The sequence below is a fragment of the Harmonia axyridis genome, chromosome 3, assembly GCF_914767665.1.
Source record: "Harmonia axyridis chromosome 3, icHarAxyr1.1, whole genome shotgun sequence".
NCBI classification, from domain to species: Eukaryota; Metazoa; Arthropoda; class Insecta; order Coleoptera; family Coccinellidae; genus Harmonia; species Harmonia axyridis.
Window position 1 is genome coordinate 3697414 of NC_059503.1, and position 15305 is coordinate 3712718.

Genomic DNA, 15305 nt, shown 5'->3' on the forward strand with positions numbered 1-15305 from the left:
CTAGCACCGCCATCTGAGCATCAGACCAGGGACTTTTCAATTGAACTAATACTTGTTATCAATTAATCATCAAATTAATTTAAAAATGAGATATGGCTTGAACAAGAAATTATCCAGAAATAAATTACTCGTTCATCAAAATCCGCCTACAACGTCCCAAAAATTCCCTAGGAACAACTTTTCAAATTCCTGGCCCCTTATAAAATCAATAATCCAACTACTGGGTCAATCAACCTTCTCCCGCCCTGAATAGAACTTGCTGCAACTTCATCTAACTTGGGGGGCCATTACATTATTAAACGATTTTCTTCCTCGAACAATCTACCTTTCCAGATATTCACGCTAGAACTCGAACCGTGAACTCTAATCAGAATTTTTTTTTCATCGCCCTCCGTGATAGTCTCGACTCTCGAGACCTTCTCAAGCGTCAACGTCGGAAAGGGAGATCAAGCATACTTTGAATAACTGGATGCCAGGGTTTTGAATACTCGACAAGGGAAACTTCAGGGACGTGCAAAAAATGAGATGTTGGTGTTTGGGGTAGATTGAGAAGTGTTTTACACGTGAAATACTACTTGAATTTTCGTGGGTGATTAGGATAACAACGGTATTAATCTTGGGGATAGAGAAGCTGTAAATTCAACATTTTTATGTAAGGTAAGAATATAAGAGATTTGTTCAACCCCATTCACTGTTTCTAAATTATATGAATATCATACTGGTGTCGAAAATTGAATATCTATACAAAATCTTTATATCTCCTTAAATAATGTTTTTTTTAGAGCTATAGAACTTTAAATTGCAATAAAACAACGATGGATTATTCGATTGACATGAATTTTATTTATCCGCAAGATAATCTTGTGGCATTACATTTTAAATATGATTTCTGGCATATGACCGCCATGGCTGGCTCGGATGTAGTCCAATCTGGACGTCCAATTTTTTCCAACATTTGTGGCCAAATATCGGCAATAACACGGCGAATGTTGTCTTCCAAGTGGTCAAGGGTTTGTGGCTTATCCGCATAGACCAATGACTTTACATAGCCCCACAGAAAGTAGTCTAGCGGTGTTAAATCCCAAGATCTTGGAGGCCAATTCACAGGTCCAAAACGTGAAATTAGGCGGTCACCAAACGTGTCTTTCAATAAATCGATTGTGGCACGAGCTGTGTGACATGTTGCGCCGTCTTGTTGGAACCACAGCTCCTGGACATCATAGTTGTTCAATTCAGGAATGAAAAAGTTAGTAATCATGGCTCTATACCGATCACCATTGACTGTAACGTTCTGGCCATCATCGGTTTTGAAGAAGTACGAACCAATGATTCCACCAGCCCATAAAGCGCACCAAACAGTCAGTTTTTCTGGGTGTAACGGTGTTTCGACATACACTTGAGGATTAGCTTCACTCCAAATGCAGCAGTTTTGTTTGTTGACGTAGCCATTCAATCAGAAGTGCGCTTCATCGCTTAACAAAATAAAATGGACGTAGTGCGCGATACGTATTCCGCACAGAACCATTATTTTCGAAATGAAATTGCACTATTCGCAAGCGTTGTTCAGGCGTGACTCTATTCATGATGAATTGCCAAACCAAACTGAGAATAAATCATTTGACAGCTGTTAAATCGGTCGCCATCTTGAAAAGTAATGCCAACTTGAAGTTATATACCTCGAAAAAAACACCCTATACAATGACTTCCCAAAGCTGTTCGCCCCTCGAAATATTCTGCTAGAATTTTCCATGGTCCTGTTGACGCTATCCACAAGTAATTTCACAAGAAGCTTAAAAAGTTTAATAACGGACATATTGGATAAATCCCTCCCAATATTCTTCATGAATTTTCAATAGTTAAGTTTATGTCATCACCTCTAAATTCTGTACCTACTCTACATCAAAGCCCTAATTTCCATATTTTTCGAATTTGCAATTTTGAAATTAATAGTAAAATAACACTTTTAACAGCTATATTTCCATCAACCATTTTGAATTCAATTATTCACAAATCTCCGTTTCCTTCGATTTCCAACATTGAATTTCCCCTAATTTGTAATACCACAAATTATGGACTTATCAGATATTTCAAAAGTACATTGAAAATTTCAATTCCAGAGTTGGTATAATTTACTGCGTAAAAGACTAACTCAAACGGATTCAAACTTATTACTTCTCATTAGTAGGCCCGAATCAAATACAAATTTAGTTCTTTCCATTCCCGAACGCCCCTCAGAACGACAAACTGTCCAAACCTTAATCGATCCAATTAACTATTCAGTGCACCTACCCTTCTTTCCTAATTTGTTTGGATGATGCTTCCCTGTTCACCTCGTTCTACTTCTCCCTGCATTTTCGGGCAGAAAAAAAGACTTCCCGATCTTGAATCCGATTAAGACGGTTAGTACTTAGAGTGCTTCTGGAGATAATGAGGATTTTACAACTTTTTTAATTGTTACTTTTGTTTATTTCCGTACATAAGTTCTGATAATGAAGCTTTGAAGTTTACCGACAGAAATTCAGGCGAATTTACGAGATTCTTTTATAATTATGCCGAAACTGTTGTAATTTGGAATTTGGAGATGAGAATTCCGAATATTCGACTCCCTGTTGATGAATTCGAGACATGAAATTTTAAGACTACGTTCACGGTTTACACTCGGGTTAACATAACCAAAGATTAACACCCTCATACCCTAATCAAATTATTCATTGAAAATATCCAAACTGATTTGATCAAAACCAGAACCGTGACAATGGTTTCACAACCTCTATTTTGAGTGAATTCATAGATTAACACCCTCGTACCCTAATCAATTTCAATGCATATTCATTGAAAATACCCAAATTGATTTTATCGAAACCAGAATCATGACAATAATTTAAAAACCGATATTGAAAATACCCAAATTGATTTGATCAAAATTAGAACCATGACAATAGTTTTACAACCTCTATTTTGAGTGAATTCATAGATTAACACTCTCGCACCCTAATCAAATTTGATTCATTATCGTTGAAAATACCCAATTCAACCAAATTTCAATAGATATCAAATGTCCTTCCCTAAATTTTATTATTTGGTGGTTGGAAGGATGATAACCAACAGTTTTCCTCTTTAAATTCGCGAATGGTATTATATCGAATTGGAAAAATAGCATTAAAACAATGACATCCTTCGAGTATGGCAAAAAAAAAGAAATCAAATAGTAGCCTCAATTTTTTTAGCAAAATTAAAGTGAATCTATATGCCAATCTACTCTTGTACCCCAATCAAATCAGAGGCATACCCCTAAAATACCCGAATCACTGACTTACCTATTCAGCAACTCGAAGTCTCTGTCAAATTTCTTTACTCTTGGCCTCAATAAATTGAGATGAACTTACGATATTCTTATATTAGTTTGATCAAACAACTGTAATTTGTGAATTTTGAGCCCATAATTCAAGATATTCGACTTACTGATGAGGAATTCGAAGTGTCCTAAAGACTTTAAATGGTTTCGGAGGATTTGCAATGGTTTTGGAGGTATTTTATATCTCAGAATGTTTTCATCAGACCTCATCGAAGTTGTGTGCCTAAATAACATTGTTCAAGTAAGTGATCCAAGAAGAAGAAATTATGTAGCTTACATAAGTAACAATAATAGGGTTTTTCTGATCGGATAGCCCCATATACAACAGAATATCATTCGGAAAACAGATGTTTAGAATGTTTGTCAATTATTTGCAAAAAAAAATTGCTACATGCAAGAAAATTAAAGAAGGACAAAAATTTCGTGGGGCTTCGAGTTCAAGGAATGAAGTCGAAGCTCTATTTTTTTACAAATCGTTCGAAAGATTGATTTCATTCGAAATATGTAACATAGACAAATTTGAATGCAGAAAGTATTTAACAGCAGAAAACTGGGGAAAATGTGAACCTTCCAAATATACATTCATCATCTTCGTAAGCGTATACGCTTCCTGAAAAAAACTGATCCAAAAAACGATAAATGCATGACATTGTGTTGATAGCATATCAACATAATTGTTTTTAGGTAGGTTATTTCAGTAATTGAATTCGTTCCGACGAAATTCATATGAATACGAATATAAACAAACACGTCAAAGCTCCTGAATATACATCAGTGCTCTTTCCATTCAACTCGAGTCCAAAAAAAAATTTGCTGTTCCTCATTTTCGAGTGAACACTGGAGCATCGTTCAACCAGAAAATATTTCCGCTATTTTTCGCATTTTCAAAACCCTGTTATAAACAACACGTACCGCGAGTTTCGTTTACTGCCAGTGAAAAGACAAATGGTTGGAAAATTTATGGTCGATAAATTTTTCAGCAAATGCTGCTCCAGCATAAATAATAAATTACAAGTACGTGCTATTCTAGACTGACGAATCACACTGGCAAACTAGGGGGAAAAGACCTTGTTTCTCGTAAAAGGAGAGTTCAAATATGAATTTGACCTCCAGTTCATTTTCTTCCAGACAATAAGAACATAAACCCTCGTTCCAAAAACTAGCTATCACGTTGGTGTCAGAAGGGTTCAGATAAATGCGAGAAATGAAGTTGAAGATATATTCTGTGGAGTTTCTGATAAGACCATTCGCTTTGTAAAAACATACTTCTTTGTGGTCGTGAAAGCTCTGAAGTTTCAAAGAAGGGATTGGCTACCCTTTCATAAATATTCCATTCTTTGCTGGCTGATCCGGAACATAAACAAATGTCAATGACATAACCTCTTAACGGAATTCCATGATATATTTGGATTCGTGAGGATAATAGTAGTGGTTTATGAAAAAAGTGTTTATCTTCCACTTCAGGCGTAGGTTGAAAATTATAGACGATAGGAAGAATGTCAACAAAAGTTGGGTATTCTTCTTTCGAATTTATTTTTCTACCCTTACAGACAAACTGTATTTCCTATGAATGTTATATTGTTGGTCGATAAAAATACAAAAGTAGTGTAATGAAGGCTAGGTAAATAGCATCTTTGATTCAATTTATTTTCCAAAAAAAGTTCAGGAGAATTCAATTTTGGAGAGTTTTTCATCACAATATCTGGAATTTACGAATTTCAAGGATATTAAATTCTGAATTTTGATGTGAAATAATAATTTCAAGCTTAATACAAAACTTCATGTTTATCTCGTCACCAGAACCATAGAATATTGAAGAAAATTTGGAAAAAAAATACCTAAATATTGCAGAAAGCATCGTGTCATCAGAACCTCTTTTCTAGATGAACTAACCGTCAACAGTCACATCATAATAAATGACATCTAATTTTTTTCTCGTGAAATTGTTTTTCAAGCATATTACATGAAAATTATGTATCCCATAAAACTTATATTTATTCTTAAAGAGATTTCGTATCGGGTAGTCAACCTACATACACTTAAGAGGTTGAATCAATGATTTCTTATAAACGCATACATGACATTTCACTGAATTTAACTTGAAACTGTAGGAATTTCAATATTTCACGCCTAATTCGAAAAATTCGTTATACCCCAATCAAATCTGAGATATCTCTTGAAAATACCCAAATCAATGAAGTTTCTGTATGCTTCTCATTCATAGGTTCTGTATAGTTGTAATGATTCTTTTTTAATCCTAACTCTTCTCCAAAAGTACAAATAAATCACTGTAACTTAAGTAAAAAGCATTTGAAATAACCTAGTTTTCCCAGAATACATAAAACATAAAAACCAGTAAGAATAGATTTGATCTGAACCAAAACCACGACAATAATTTTACAACCTGTATTCTTAGTGAATCTATAGATGAACATCCTCGTACCCTAATCAAATGCGATGCATATTCATTGAAAATACTTAAATTGATTTGATCTGAACCAGAACCATGACAGTAGTTTCACAACCTCTATTTTGAGTGAATTCATAGATTAACACCTTCGTACCCTAATCAAATTCGATGCATATGCATTGAAAATACCCAAATTGATTTGAATAAAATCAGAACCATGACAATAATTTAACAACATCTATTTCGAGTGATTCCATAGATTAACACCCTTGTACCCTAATCAAATTTGACAGATCATCTTTGAAAATACCCAATTTGATGAGTTAACAATAGATATCAAATGTGCTACCACAAATTCGATAATTTGGTGGATGGAAAGATGATAACCAACCGTCTTTCTCTTCAAATTCGCGAATTGAATTATGACAAATCGAAAAAATAGCATTGAAACAATGAGATCTTTCGGGTAGGTCAAAAAGGAATTGAATAGTAGCTCCATGTTTTGGCAAAAATTAGCATAAATCTATACAAGAAATCGGCCAATTAAATGTCATGTAGCTGCTATCCACCTACCCCTGGTACCCCAATCAAACCGGGGACAAAAAACAAGAAATCAAATAGTAGCTCCATTTTTTTAGCAAAAATTAGAGTAAATCTAGAATTTGGCCAACTAAATCTCCTGTAACTGCCATTCATGTACCTCTGGTACCCGAATCAAATCTGAGACATACCCCTAAAATACCCGAATCACCGACTTACCTCTTCTGCAAACTCGAAGTCACTGTCAAATTTCCTCTTTCTCTTCGCCTCAATCGTGAGGAGACAGAAGACGAGCACTGTCAGAACGAGGATGAACTTCATAGCTACCGCTTTCACGGGGTTTTTTTCAACGGAAAACCCCTTCTTTGGAGTCTCCTCTTGTGGAAGAAGGCTGTCGGATACGAAAATGACAGGAGTGCAATGCTCTCGCGGCTCACTTGGACTAGACGCGACCACTCTTTGATTATTCGATTGTCTTCTCTCCGCTCGCTTGTGTCCGTGGAACCCGCCGCGTTGCGCAACTTACGCTGACGGTCGTAGTTTTGGGGAAAATTTCTCGCGGTTTTGTGTGGAGGTAAGTGCGGTCGTGGGTACCGAACTTTAGATTGGTTGCGTTTTTCTGGTTTTTAGGCTTGTCGTGGGGGAATATGCTGTAAAGCTGATGTCATTAATACTTCACTCAGTTACTTCCGGCCTCATCACTAAAAAAATTTTTTTTTTATTAAAAATTCGACCTTATTCGTCAACATTGTCATCTTCGAGATTCAAACATATACTTTCATCATTTTTCAAGACTTAACTCTATGTTCCAAAATTTTGACATGGCAAAAGATAAATCTTTTGAAGCTTGGTACTAACAAGAAAAAAAATGGTATATTTATTAAGTGATGTGTTTCTTTTATCTCTGTGGTAATTTGAAAAAAATTGATTTAAACCAATCACGAGTATTCAAAATCAATTTTTTTTTTTTGGAAAGTTTTCCCTGTTTTGATAGTTATTCTAACAAATCCAGAAAATCGGTCTAACCGTTCTTGAGTTGCAAATTGTGTAACTAATCTGATTTTGTTTAATATATAAAGAATCGAATTGAGAAAAATTTTACTTTCTTGAGCAAACTTACAGCATTACACTTTGTATCGCGAAAATAAAGTGCAATTTCTACTAGATACATAATTCAATACTTTCAATAAATTTGACTATACCACCTAGTAAAAAATAGTTTCAACTAATAATTAAGATTGCCCTCACCTTTAGTTATAGCGAATTCCTTCAAACTCGTATCCAAGCCAGATACGATGGTGGGGGCCCACCTTTAGATGGGCTGTATCGTCCGTTATTTAAACAAAATCAAGAAGATCAACAATCTGTGTAGGAAGTTACGACGGAGGATTGAAACTTCGATTATCGAAGAGATTGAGAAGAGGAAGAAAGAGATTTATAGCTGACACTTTCTGTTATTTCTATATTTGACATCTGCTTTTTTTCATATTTACGAGTTTATTAATACATGCTGAGTCGATTGTTGATGGGGTCTGTTAGATGTGCACGGAGTTGAACTCTGTCAATAATCAATTTATTTAATAATTCATAATTGGCTTAAGTAGTCCAATAATGAAGTTAAATATCAACCATATAAGATTTCGGACTTCTTATGATAATATTGATTCATTATTTCATTTCTAGGAAAGGCAGAAAATTCATACTTATAATAATCGATAATATTCCAAATGGAATTAGGGAGTCAAGTTAATGATGTTCTAGATAATGGATGTGTTTTTATTGATTGAAAACCCTGACCCAATGTATTGTTGTATTGTCAGTTGTCATTGTAATTTTTTTGAAATGTAATTTCACAAATAAATGGATCTTTTGGTATGATCTTATACTTTTTGAGCACTCGTTCCCTATAAAGATAGTGCTCTTTTCAGTTATAGAAGTAGAAATTTATAGTTTGCATACCTATACACCTGAAATAACGACAAATTACATTTACAGGATTTTGGAATCGAAACCATAGAATAACCATAACCATAAATAAGTCTCAAGAGCTTAAATTCGGCTTTTATACATATTTTTCAAGTGTGCAAATATTTTGCGTTATAAGAGGAAATAATAAACTTGTCAAATGATTAATTTTGCAAAATTTGAATTGTTTTTAAATTTTCTAGACATTAAATCTACTTCAGTTAAAAAAAAATCCCCAAAAATCTAGGTGAGGTTAGATTAGTTTGCACCAATTTCGATCTAGTTTTCCGAATTCTCCCCTTGGGAAACTTGTCAGCCTACACCCCCAAGAGAATTGGAACTTCCCTCCCGTTAGAAGCGGCAACAGCGGCGGGTAGTTCGGAGATTGCGCGCCATCGGGAGAGCATTCAGTGGCGCTCGTCCATCGCGAAGGGGTGAGGGCAGAGACATTCTGGGGCAGTTGGGGGGTAAGGGGAAGGATTTCGAATATCAAATCAATGCGCCGCGCAAACGGGTTCAGTGAGTCTTTCGGCTGACGTCCCATCTCCCAAAGGAACGATCAAAGGATGCATATGACGGTAACCGATACCCACTTTAATTGTTTCTGGGGAGAAAGGTGGAAAGCGACATCGTAAACTGGGGGGGTAGGCCTTTTACCTCCTCTATGGTGGATGGTTGTGAAATGAGAGATGGCCGTTCGATTTTGCGCCTTCTATGGTTGGAAGGATTAAATTCATTTCGACGATTACAGAATGCTCCTAAGGCAATTGGATCGATTTAGAGTGAATTATATTACAAATAATGATAATATTCGTATAATTCAAGAGTTGCTACGTCGAATAGTCACAATACGACTAGTTTTGATTATTCAGTCTAGCGCATCCGCCAAAATATTTGAAGACAATTTATCTATTTCTTCTATGGTGCATTAATAGATACATCACCCCTACAAATGAATTCATGAATTGATATTTACCTACATAATTCAATGTACCTACATTATTCAATCAATCTATAACTGAAAATTAAGTGGAAAGCATAGACGTGAAGTCAGAAAAATTTGAGCGCTCGAAGTAACTTTACAACAATGCTTTTTTCTTCATTTTTTTGGACTGCTTGAATTTTCTATTTCATTCTTCTGACGTTGCCAACACCAAATTTCGAATAAAGCAATTTTATTGTATATAATTCTATGTTAATTTGCAACATTTCAAAATTTGGTCGGATTTTTTGTTACGTAAATACCTAATAGATTTCAATTTTTGTTTGATCTGATGACCCAATCAACATAAAATTTCACAGGAAGTTTGAAATGATTATTTCCTATTTCCTTCTTGAATTTGAATGATGATGTACCTAATCTGCTTGAACTTTGGCTTGGATTGGAATTGGTATTTCATGTCTCTTCAAGTCTCTACTAGCACATTCCATTCGAGAATTTTCTTGTACACGACGGTCAACTTCAATTTCGAGCTCAAATTATGAATAAGTTCAACCAAATCGTTGGAGACCACTGTGGCTCAATATTCGGAAATGTCTCTATTTCCCTCGAATAAGCGCATCCACCAAAAGATCAACATTACTACAACACAATGGATTTATGTAGCTACAGCTGTCTACAAAAACATTAAATTAAGAGAAATTCCCCCTGAGCGAAAGTGGGAAATATCAGATTAGTTAATGTGTTATGAACAAGGAAACTTAAATGAACATCATTATGTCTACTTCAAATCAGTTCTCCGCTTTGGACGATTTCATGCCTCAATGTGAATAATACTCGATTTCGACAGTCTTTTGTCGAGACATCAAAAAAGAAGAGTTATTATTATGGGTTCATTAGGCTTTTCGAAGAATTACCTCTTTGCTGAAGGAAAGTACTCAAAAAAAAGAAAAGATTGGAACTACACTAATATTACTACGATTTACTTAAACCTAGTTGAGTGCATTCATTATTGCAAGCATCATTTATTCTCATTAGGGTGATTGTACCGATAAGATTCAAAATGTGAATGAGTTTGTTATCAATGCAATAATGATTCTTCGAGTATTTATGTCATTGAATGGAATATGACAATGCGCCTGACGCATTTATTAGCAAAAACCATTTGAAGATTGAGTAATTCAATTAACACCTTATCAATTTGAATTTAATGGGATTCGCCTACCTAAAACTAACGTATAAATATTTTTCTTCGGCATAAGAGGAAACCAAACCGTACCATTCACATCTATGATCCGAGTTGATATTTCGGAAGGAAAATGTTAACCTTCAAAGTGATTTTTTTGACAATGTCAATGTCAGTACTTTCCCGGCTCGCCACTGGTTTGAAACAAATTAGGTACAGCAACTGTTCAAGTTGTGTAGCTAGCGTGTCACCATCGTTTTTGAAAAAAATGGAATACAAAACCGTCGAGAGGGGCTCCCCATATTCTCCAGATTACAGGGTCTATATCTGTAAGTATAGTTTTGACCTATGAACTCATAAAAATTAGGTTAATGATTCCAACATTTTTCCGATAAAAATTACTTTTTGTTTTTTTTAACGTTTTAGGATATACAGTAATTAGAAATGAATGTACCATAGTTTTTATATAATTAAGTTTGATTTATTTCACATAATATAAAATTAAACTATACCTTATCTCTATAATTCATCAAGGTTACTTTATATCTTATGTACAATCAGATATTTTTTAAGCTCTTACCTGTCTCTTATATAATGAATAAAGTTTATAATATTTCGGTGACATTCTCGTTTCAAAAGGTTAATTTTCTTCTTTATTTTTAGATGATAACAATGGCCCTATTTCTCCATTGCATGATATTCCACTGGTTGTGGATGCCAACAAGAAAATTTTCAATATGGTTGTGGAAATACCCAGATGGACAAATGCTAAAATGGAGGTACCTGAATTCAATATCTTCTCGATTAACAATTCTAATTCAAATTTTGTTATAGATAACAATGAAGGAAATACTGAACCCAATTAAGCAGGATATTAAAAAAGGAAAACCTAGGTTTGTAGCAAATTGCTTCCCACACAAGGGTTATATCTGGAATTATGGTGCTCTACCTCAAACATGGGAAAATCCTGAGCATTTAGATGATGGAACTGGTTGTAAAGGAGATAATGATCCAATCGATGTTATCGAAATCGGTCATAGGGTTTGTAAGAGAGGAGAAGTCATCCCAGTTAAAATCATCGGTACCATAGCTTTAATAGATGAAGGTAATTTTAATAACTACTTCTCTAATTCGAGATTATACAAATCTGATTTTTCAGGGGAAACTGATTGGAAATTAATTGCAATCAATGTCAATGATCCTATGGCTGATCAAATCAATGATGTCGCCGATGTGGAGAAACATTTCCCTGGCCTATTGAAAGCTTCTGTTGAGTGGTTCAAAATTTATAAGATTCCTGATGGTAAACCAGAAAATCAGTTTGCTTTCAATGGAGAGGCTAAAAATGCACAATTTGCTCTTAAAATTGTTGACGAGGTAACACAATTAGTCCTCTTGTCATTTTTTGTATTAATTTAAATTGTTTTAGGTTCATAAGTTCTGGAAATCTCTCGTTAATAAGGAGGTAGAAGCTAATGGAATATCATGGTAAATATCATTTATTTGTGTCAGTTATAATTGTATTAATTCCTATTTTTTTTTCATAGTATCAACACATCCATTGAAGATAACGATTTCAAAATTAGTCAAAGCGAAGCTCTGGAAGTCGTGAATAAAACTCCAGCTCTAGGAGCTCCTCATGATATTGAATCAATAGGTAGGTAGCCCCAGTTGAAGGCAGTTTTCTTTCTGCTAACATTCAGAATTTTCAGTTGACAAAATTTATTATTTCACACATTCGTGCAGATGTAAATTGTAATTGTATGAAGTCAATCCAATGAAGAATAAGAATATTTGGTTGGCGCTCATCTTGTGATCAGAAAAAAGTATTATACTTGTATTTCTTGTCTTTTTATTTTATGTTTTTTGTTGATCTAGTCTATCAGCAAATCTCTCATTGATATTTTTTTTTTCAGTTGACAAGTGGCACTACGTTCATCTTAAGTAGGATGACCTCCCACTCCAAATCCCAACACCAGGCATGGCATTTTTTTTTGCTGATTTATAGCTGTAATACAAAAATAAAAAGAATAATTAAGACTTTCTTCTCAAGTTAATTTTTTAATCCCCTTAAATTAGTTTGTTTTTTAAGTAAGAAATCCAACTAATCTTGTCCTTTGAATTTCTCTAAATAAATTTCACTTTCTTATCAATCATCCTATTGTAGTCATCCTCGATTGCCTTTTCACTCTGATCCTTCTTACTCAATAATTAGAAACCAAAATTCAGAGGCGGCATGATCGGCGAAAATGATTTGCGTAAAAACTCAAAGTACCAAATGAAAAGTTAATTCAGTCAAAAGCAACAGGAAGGAATACGAACAAAATCTATAAAAGTTGCTGCATAATACTTTTTTTTTAGAAAAAATCTCAAATTTAAACCCGTAGGGAATTTGACAATTCGCCATCTATACGCATCTTTCTGAACTAATTATTTCCGAGGCCAAACATGTATAGAATCCTGTAATGTGCAACCTCTACCAAAACCTAGTTTGGGCTACTCTTTATAGATGAAACCATTGAATATTGCCCCAAAAAATACGAAAAGTATGATTACGAAAATTTACGAGAAAAGTTTATGACCAAAACTTCTTCAAAATTTGATATCATGAAGAAATCTCGATGCTAAATGCCTATTTACAATGACTTATTTTCAAAGAAAACTGTGCAGATATGAAGAAGTAGCGCTTTATGAGATTTTTGAAAAAAAATTGGCCACGGAAGTCTTTCAAAACATATGGAATTAACGAGGATGAATACTTACCTACCATTAGTTTATTTTTAACACACTTCAATTCGGTCAACCAATTTTTTTTGGAAAAACCAAAATAATTTTGAATATCTCCTATTGAAGAAACATTCATAAAAATCAACCTAATAAAAACTTATTAAAATTTTTTAAAAAGAAGCTTTCAAATTTTCATCATAGACATCTTGATTCGTTCTTGAATTACAGGGCGTTTCTGAAAAATGACTGTTTCAAATAATTCGCTATACCAAAATCTGAAAGAGCTACTTCAGGTACCTATAATCTAGATTTGCATTTATCGAGGTCTCAAGTTTAAACGACCAGATCAACATAGGTATACTTTTCACGATTGTTCAAATAATTACTCCAAATATGCAAATAGTCTCTCTCATTTATTCCATATTAGCGAAGAATTAGAGCAATATAAACTTCAGTCATTTGTGGATTTATCCAACGAAGTCAACAAACTGAAACTGACAGACTAAATATGCGGTAATCCAAATAGAATCTGGTAATTAAATTCTGAAATTGGAATTCAGAGGGGTAAAGTAGTTAAGGTTTCATTATTATTTTGTCAATCAACATCATTCATATTCCAAATTGACTCAGCAAAATATATAAGGTTTTTTGTTCCCTACTTTCATTGAAAATCGAGTGCTCCAGATTTTTTGATAATTAATGAGAATAAAGAAGCGTTTATTATTACCCTTTCCGCATTCTGAAGAGAAGAATGAGAACAATACAAACTTCAGTCAATTGTGGATTTGTATAACAAAAAGTCTACAAACTGAAACTGACAGACTAAATATGCCACAAAGACAACAATAAATCTCTGTATGCGATAACTAAATAGTCATTAAATTTGAATTCAGAGGATAGTAATTAAGGTTCCATTATTATTTTGTCATTCAACATAATTCATAATCCGGAATGAATTTACGATATACAGTGGACTCTCTTAATTTGAAACACCACTGGACCATGATTTATTTGTACTGAGCAAAATAGTAGTTATAACGAGATATTGTTCCATTATAACCAACCTTCTTTTATATCCATTTAACTCCTAATTTTGAAATACCGAGAATCAGAGAAATGAACACAGACAATAAATTAAAGTAAATTCTTCATGTCGAAACTAACTCAGTATTAATTCCATTTCCCTTCGAGTAAGATATGTAAAGGGTGTTTTTTTTAGAGCTATAGAACTTTAAATTGCAATAAAACAACGATGGATTATTCGATTGACATGAATTTTATTTATCCGCAGGATAATCTTGTGGCATTACATTTTAAATATGATTTCTGGCATATGACCGCCACGGCCGGCTCGGATGAAGTCCAATTTTCGATGACTTTTACCAACATTTGTGGCCGTATATCGGCAATAACACGGCGAACGTTGTCTTCCAAATGGTCAAGGGTTTGTGGCTTGTCCGCATAGACCAATGACTTTACATAGCCCCACAGAAAGTAGTCTAGCGGTGTTAAATCACAAGATCTTGGAGGCCAATTCACAGGTCCAAAACGTGGAATTAGGCGGTCACCAAACTTGTCTTTCAATAAATCGATTGTGGCACGAGCTGTGTGACATGTTGCGCCGTCTTGTTGGAACCAAAGCTCCTGGACATCATGGTTGTTCAATTCAGGATTGAAAAAGTTAGTAATCATGGCTCTATACCGATCACCATTGACTGTTACGTTCTGACCATCATCGTTTTTGAAGAAGTACGGACCAATGATTCCACCAGCCTATAAAGCGCCCCAAACATTCAGTTTTTCTGGATGTAACGGTGTTTCGACATACACTTGAGGATTAGCTTCACTCCAAATGCGGCAGTTTTTTTTGTTGACGTAGCCATTCAACCAGAAGTTCGCTTCATCGCTAATGGACGTAGTGCGCGATACGTATTCCGCACAGAACCATTATTTTCTAAATAAAATTGCACTATTTGCAAGTGTTGCTCAGGCGTGAATTTATTCATGATGAATTGCCAAACCAAACTGAGAATAAATCACTTGACAGCTGTTAAATCGGTCGCCATCTTGAACAGTTGTGCCAATTTAAAGTTATATACCTCGGAAAAAAACACCCTATATAATTCGACACGTTTTTTTTCTTAAAAATTTAACTTTATTCGTCAACATAGTCACTTTCGAG

At 34.4% G+C, this 15305-nt stretch overlaps 2 protein-coding genes across 4 annotated transcripts in view; one reads left to right on the forward strand and one right to left on the reverse strand.

The window, feature by feature from the left end:
- The window catches only part of LOC123675684 (proteoglycan Cow), a 59439-nt gene extending 52666 nt beyond the window's left edge, over positions 1-6773 (reverse strand). Inside the window, exon 1 of the mRNA XM_045611137.1 lies at positions 6525-6773. Within this exon, the coding sequence (XP_045467093.1) occupies positions 6525-6626 (102 nt within the window). The 5' untranslated portion in view covers positions 6627-6773. The remainder of the gene's footprint in view (positions 1-6524) is intronic.
- A 3592-nt stretch (positions 6774-10365) lies between these two features.
- LOC123676355 (inorganic pyrophosphatase) lies at positions 10366-12436 on the forward strand. Of its 3 annotated transcripts, XR_006746922.1 has the most exons (8): positions 10477-10725; positions 11060-11175; positions 11231-11501; positions 11556-11773; positions 11826-11884; positions 11944-12053; positions 12109-12222; positions 12313-12436. XR_006746922.1 is itself a non-coding variant. In XM_045612219.1 (7 exons), exons 1-7 carry the CDS (start codon positions 10530-10532, stop codon positions 12342-12344), a joined length of 1002 nt encoding a protein of 333 aa, XP_045468175.1. In that variant the 5' UTR covers positions 10366-10529; the 3' UTR covers positions 12345-12436. The 3 variants fall into 3 exon arrangements, 2 of the variants coding, with proteins under 2 accessions (XP_045468175.1, XP_045468174.1); XM_045612219.1 differs by lacking the exon at positions 12109-12222 and having other exon boundaries at positions 10366-10725; XM_045612218.1 differs by lacking the exon at positions 12109-12222 and having other exon boundaries at positions 10472-10725; positions 11231-11773.
- Positions 12437-15305: the final 2869 nt, after the last annotated feature.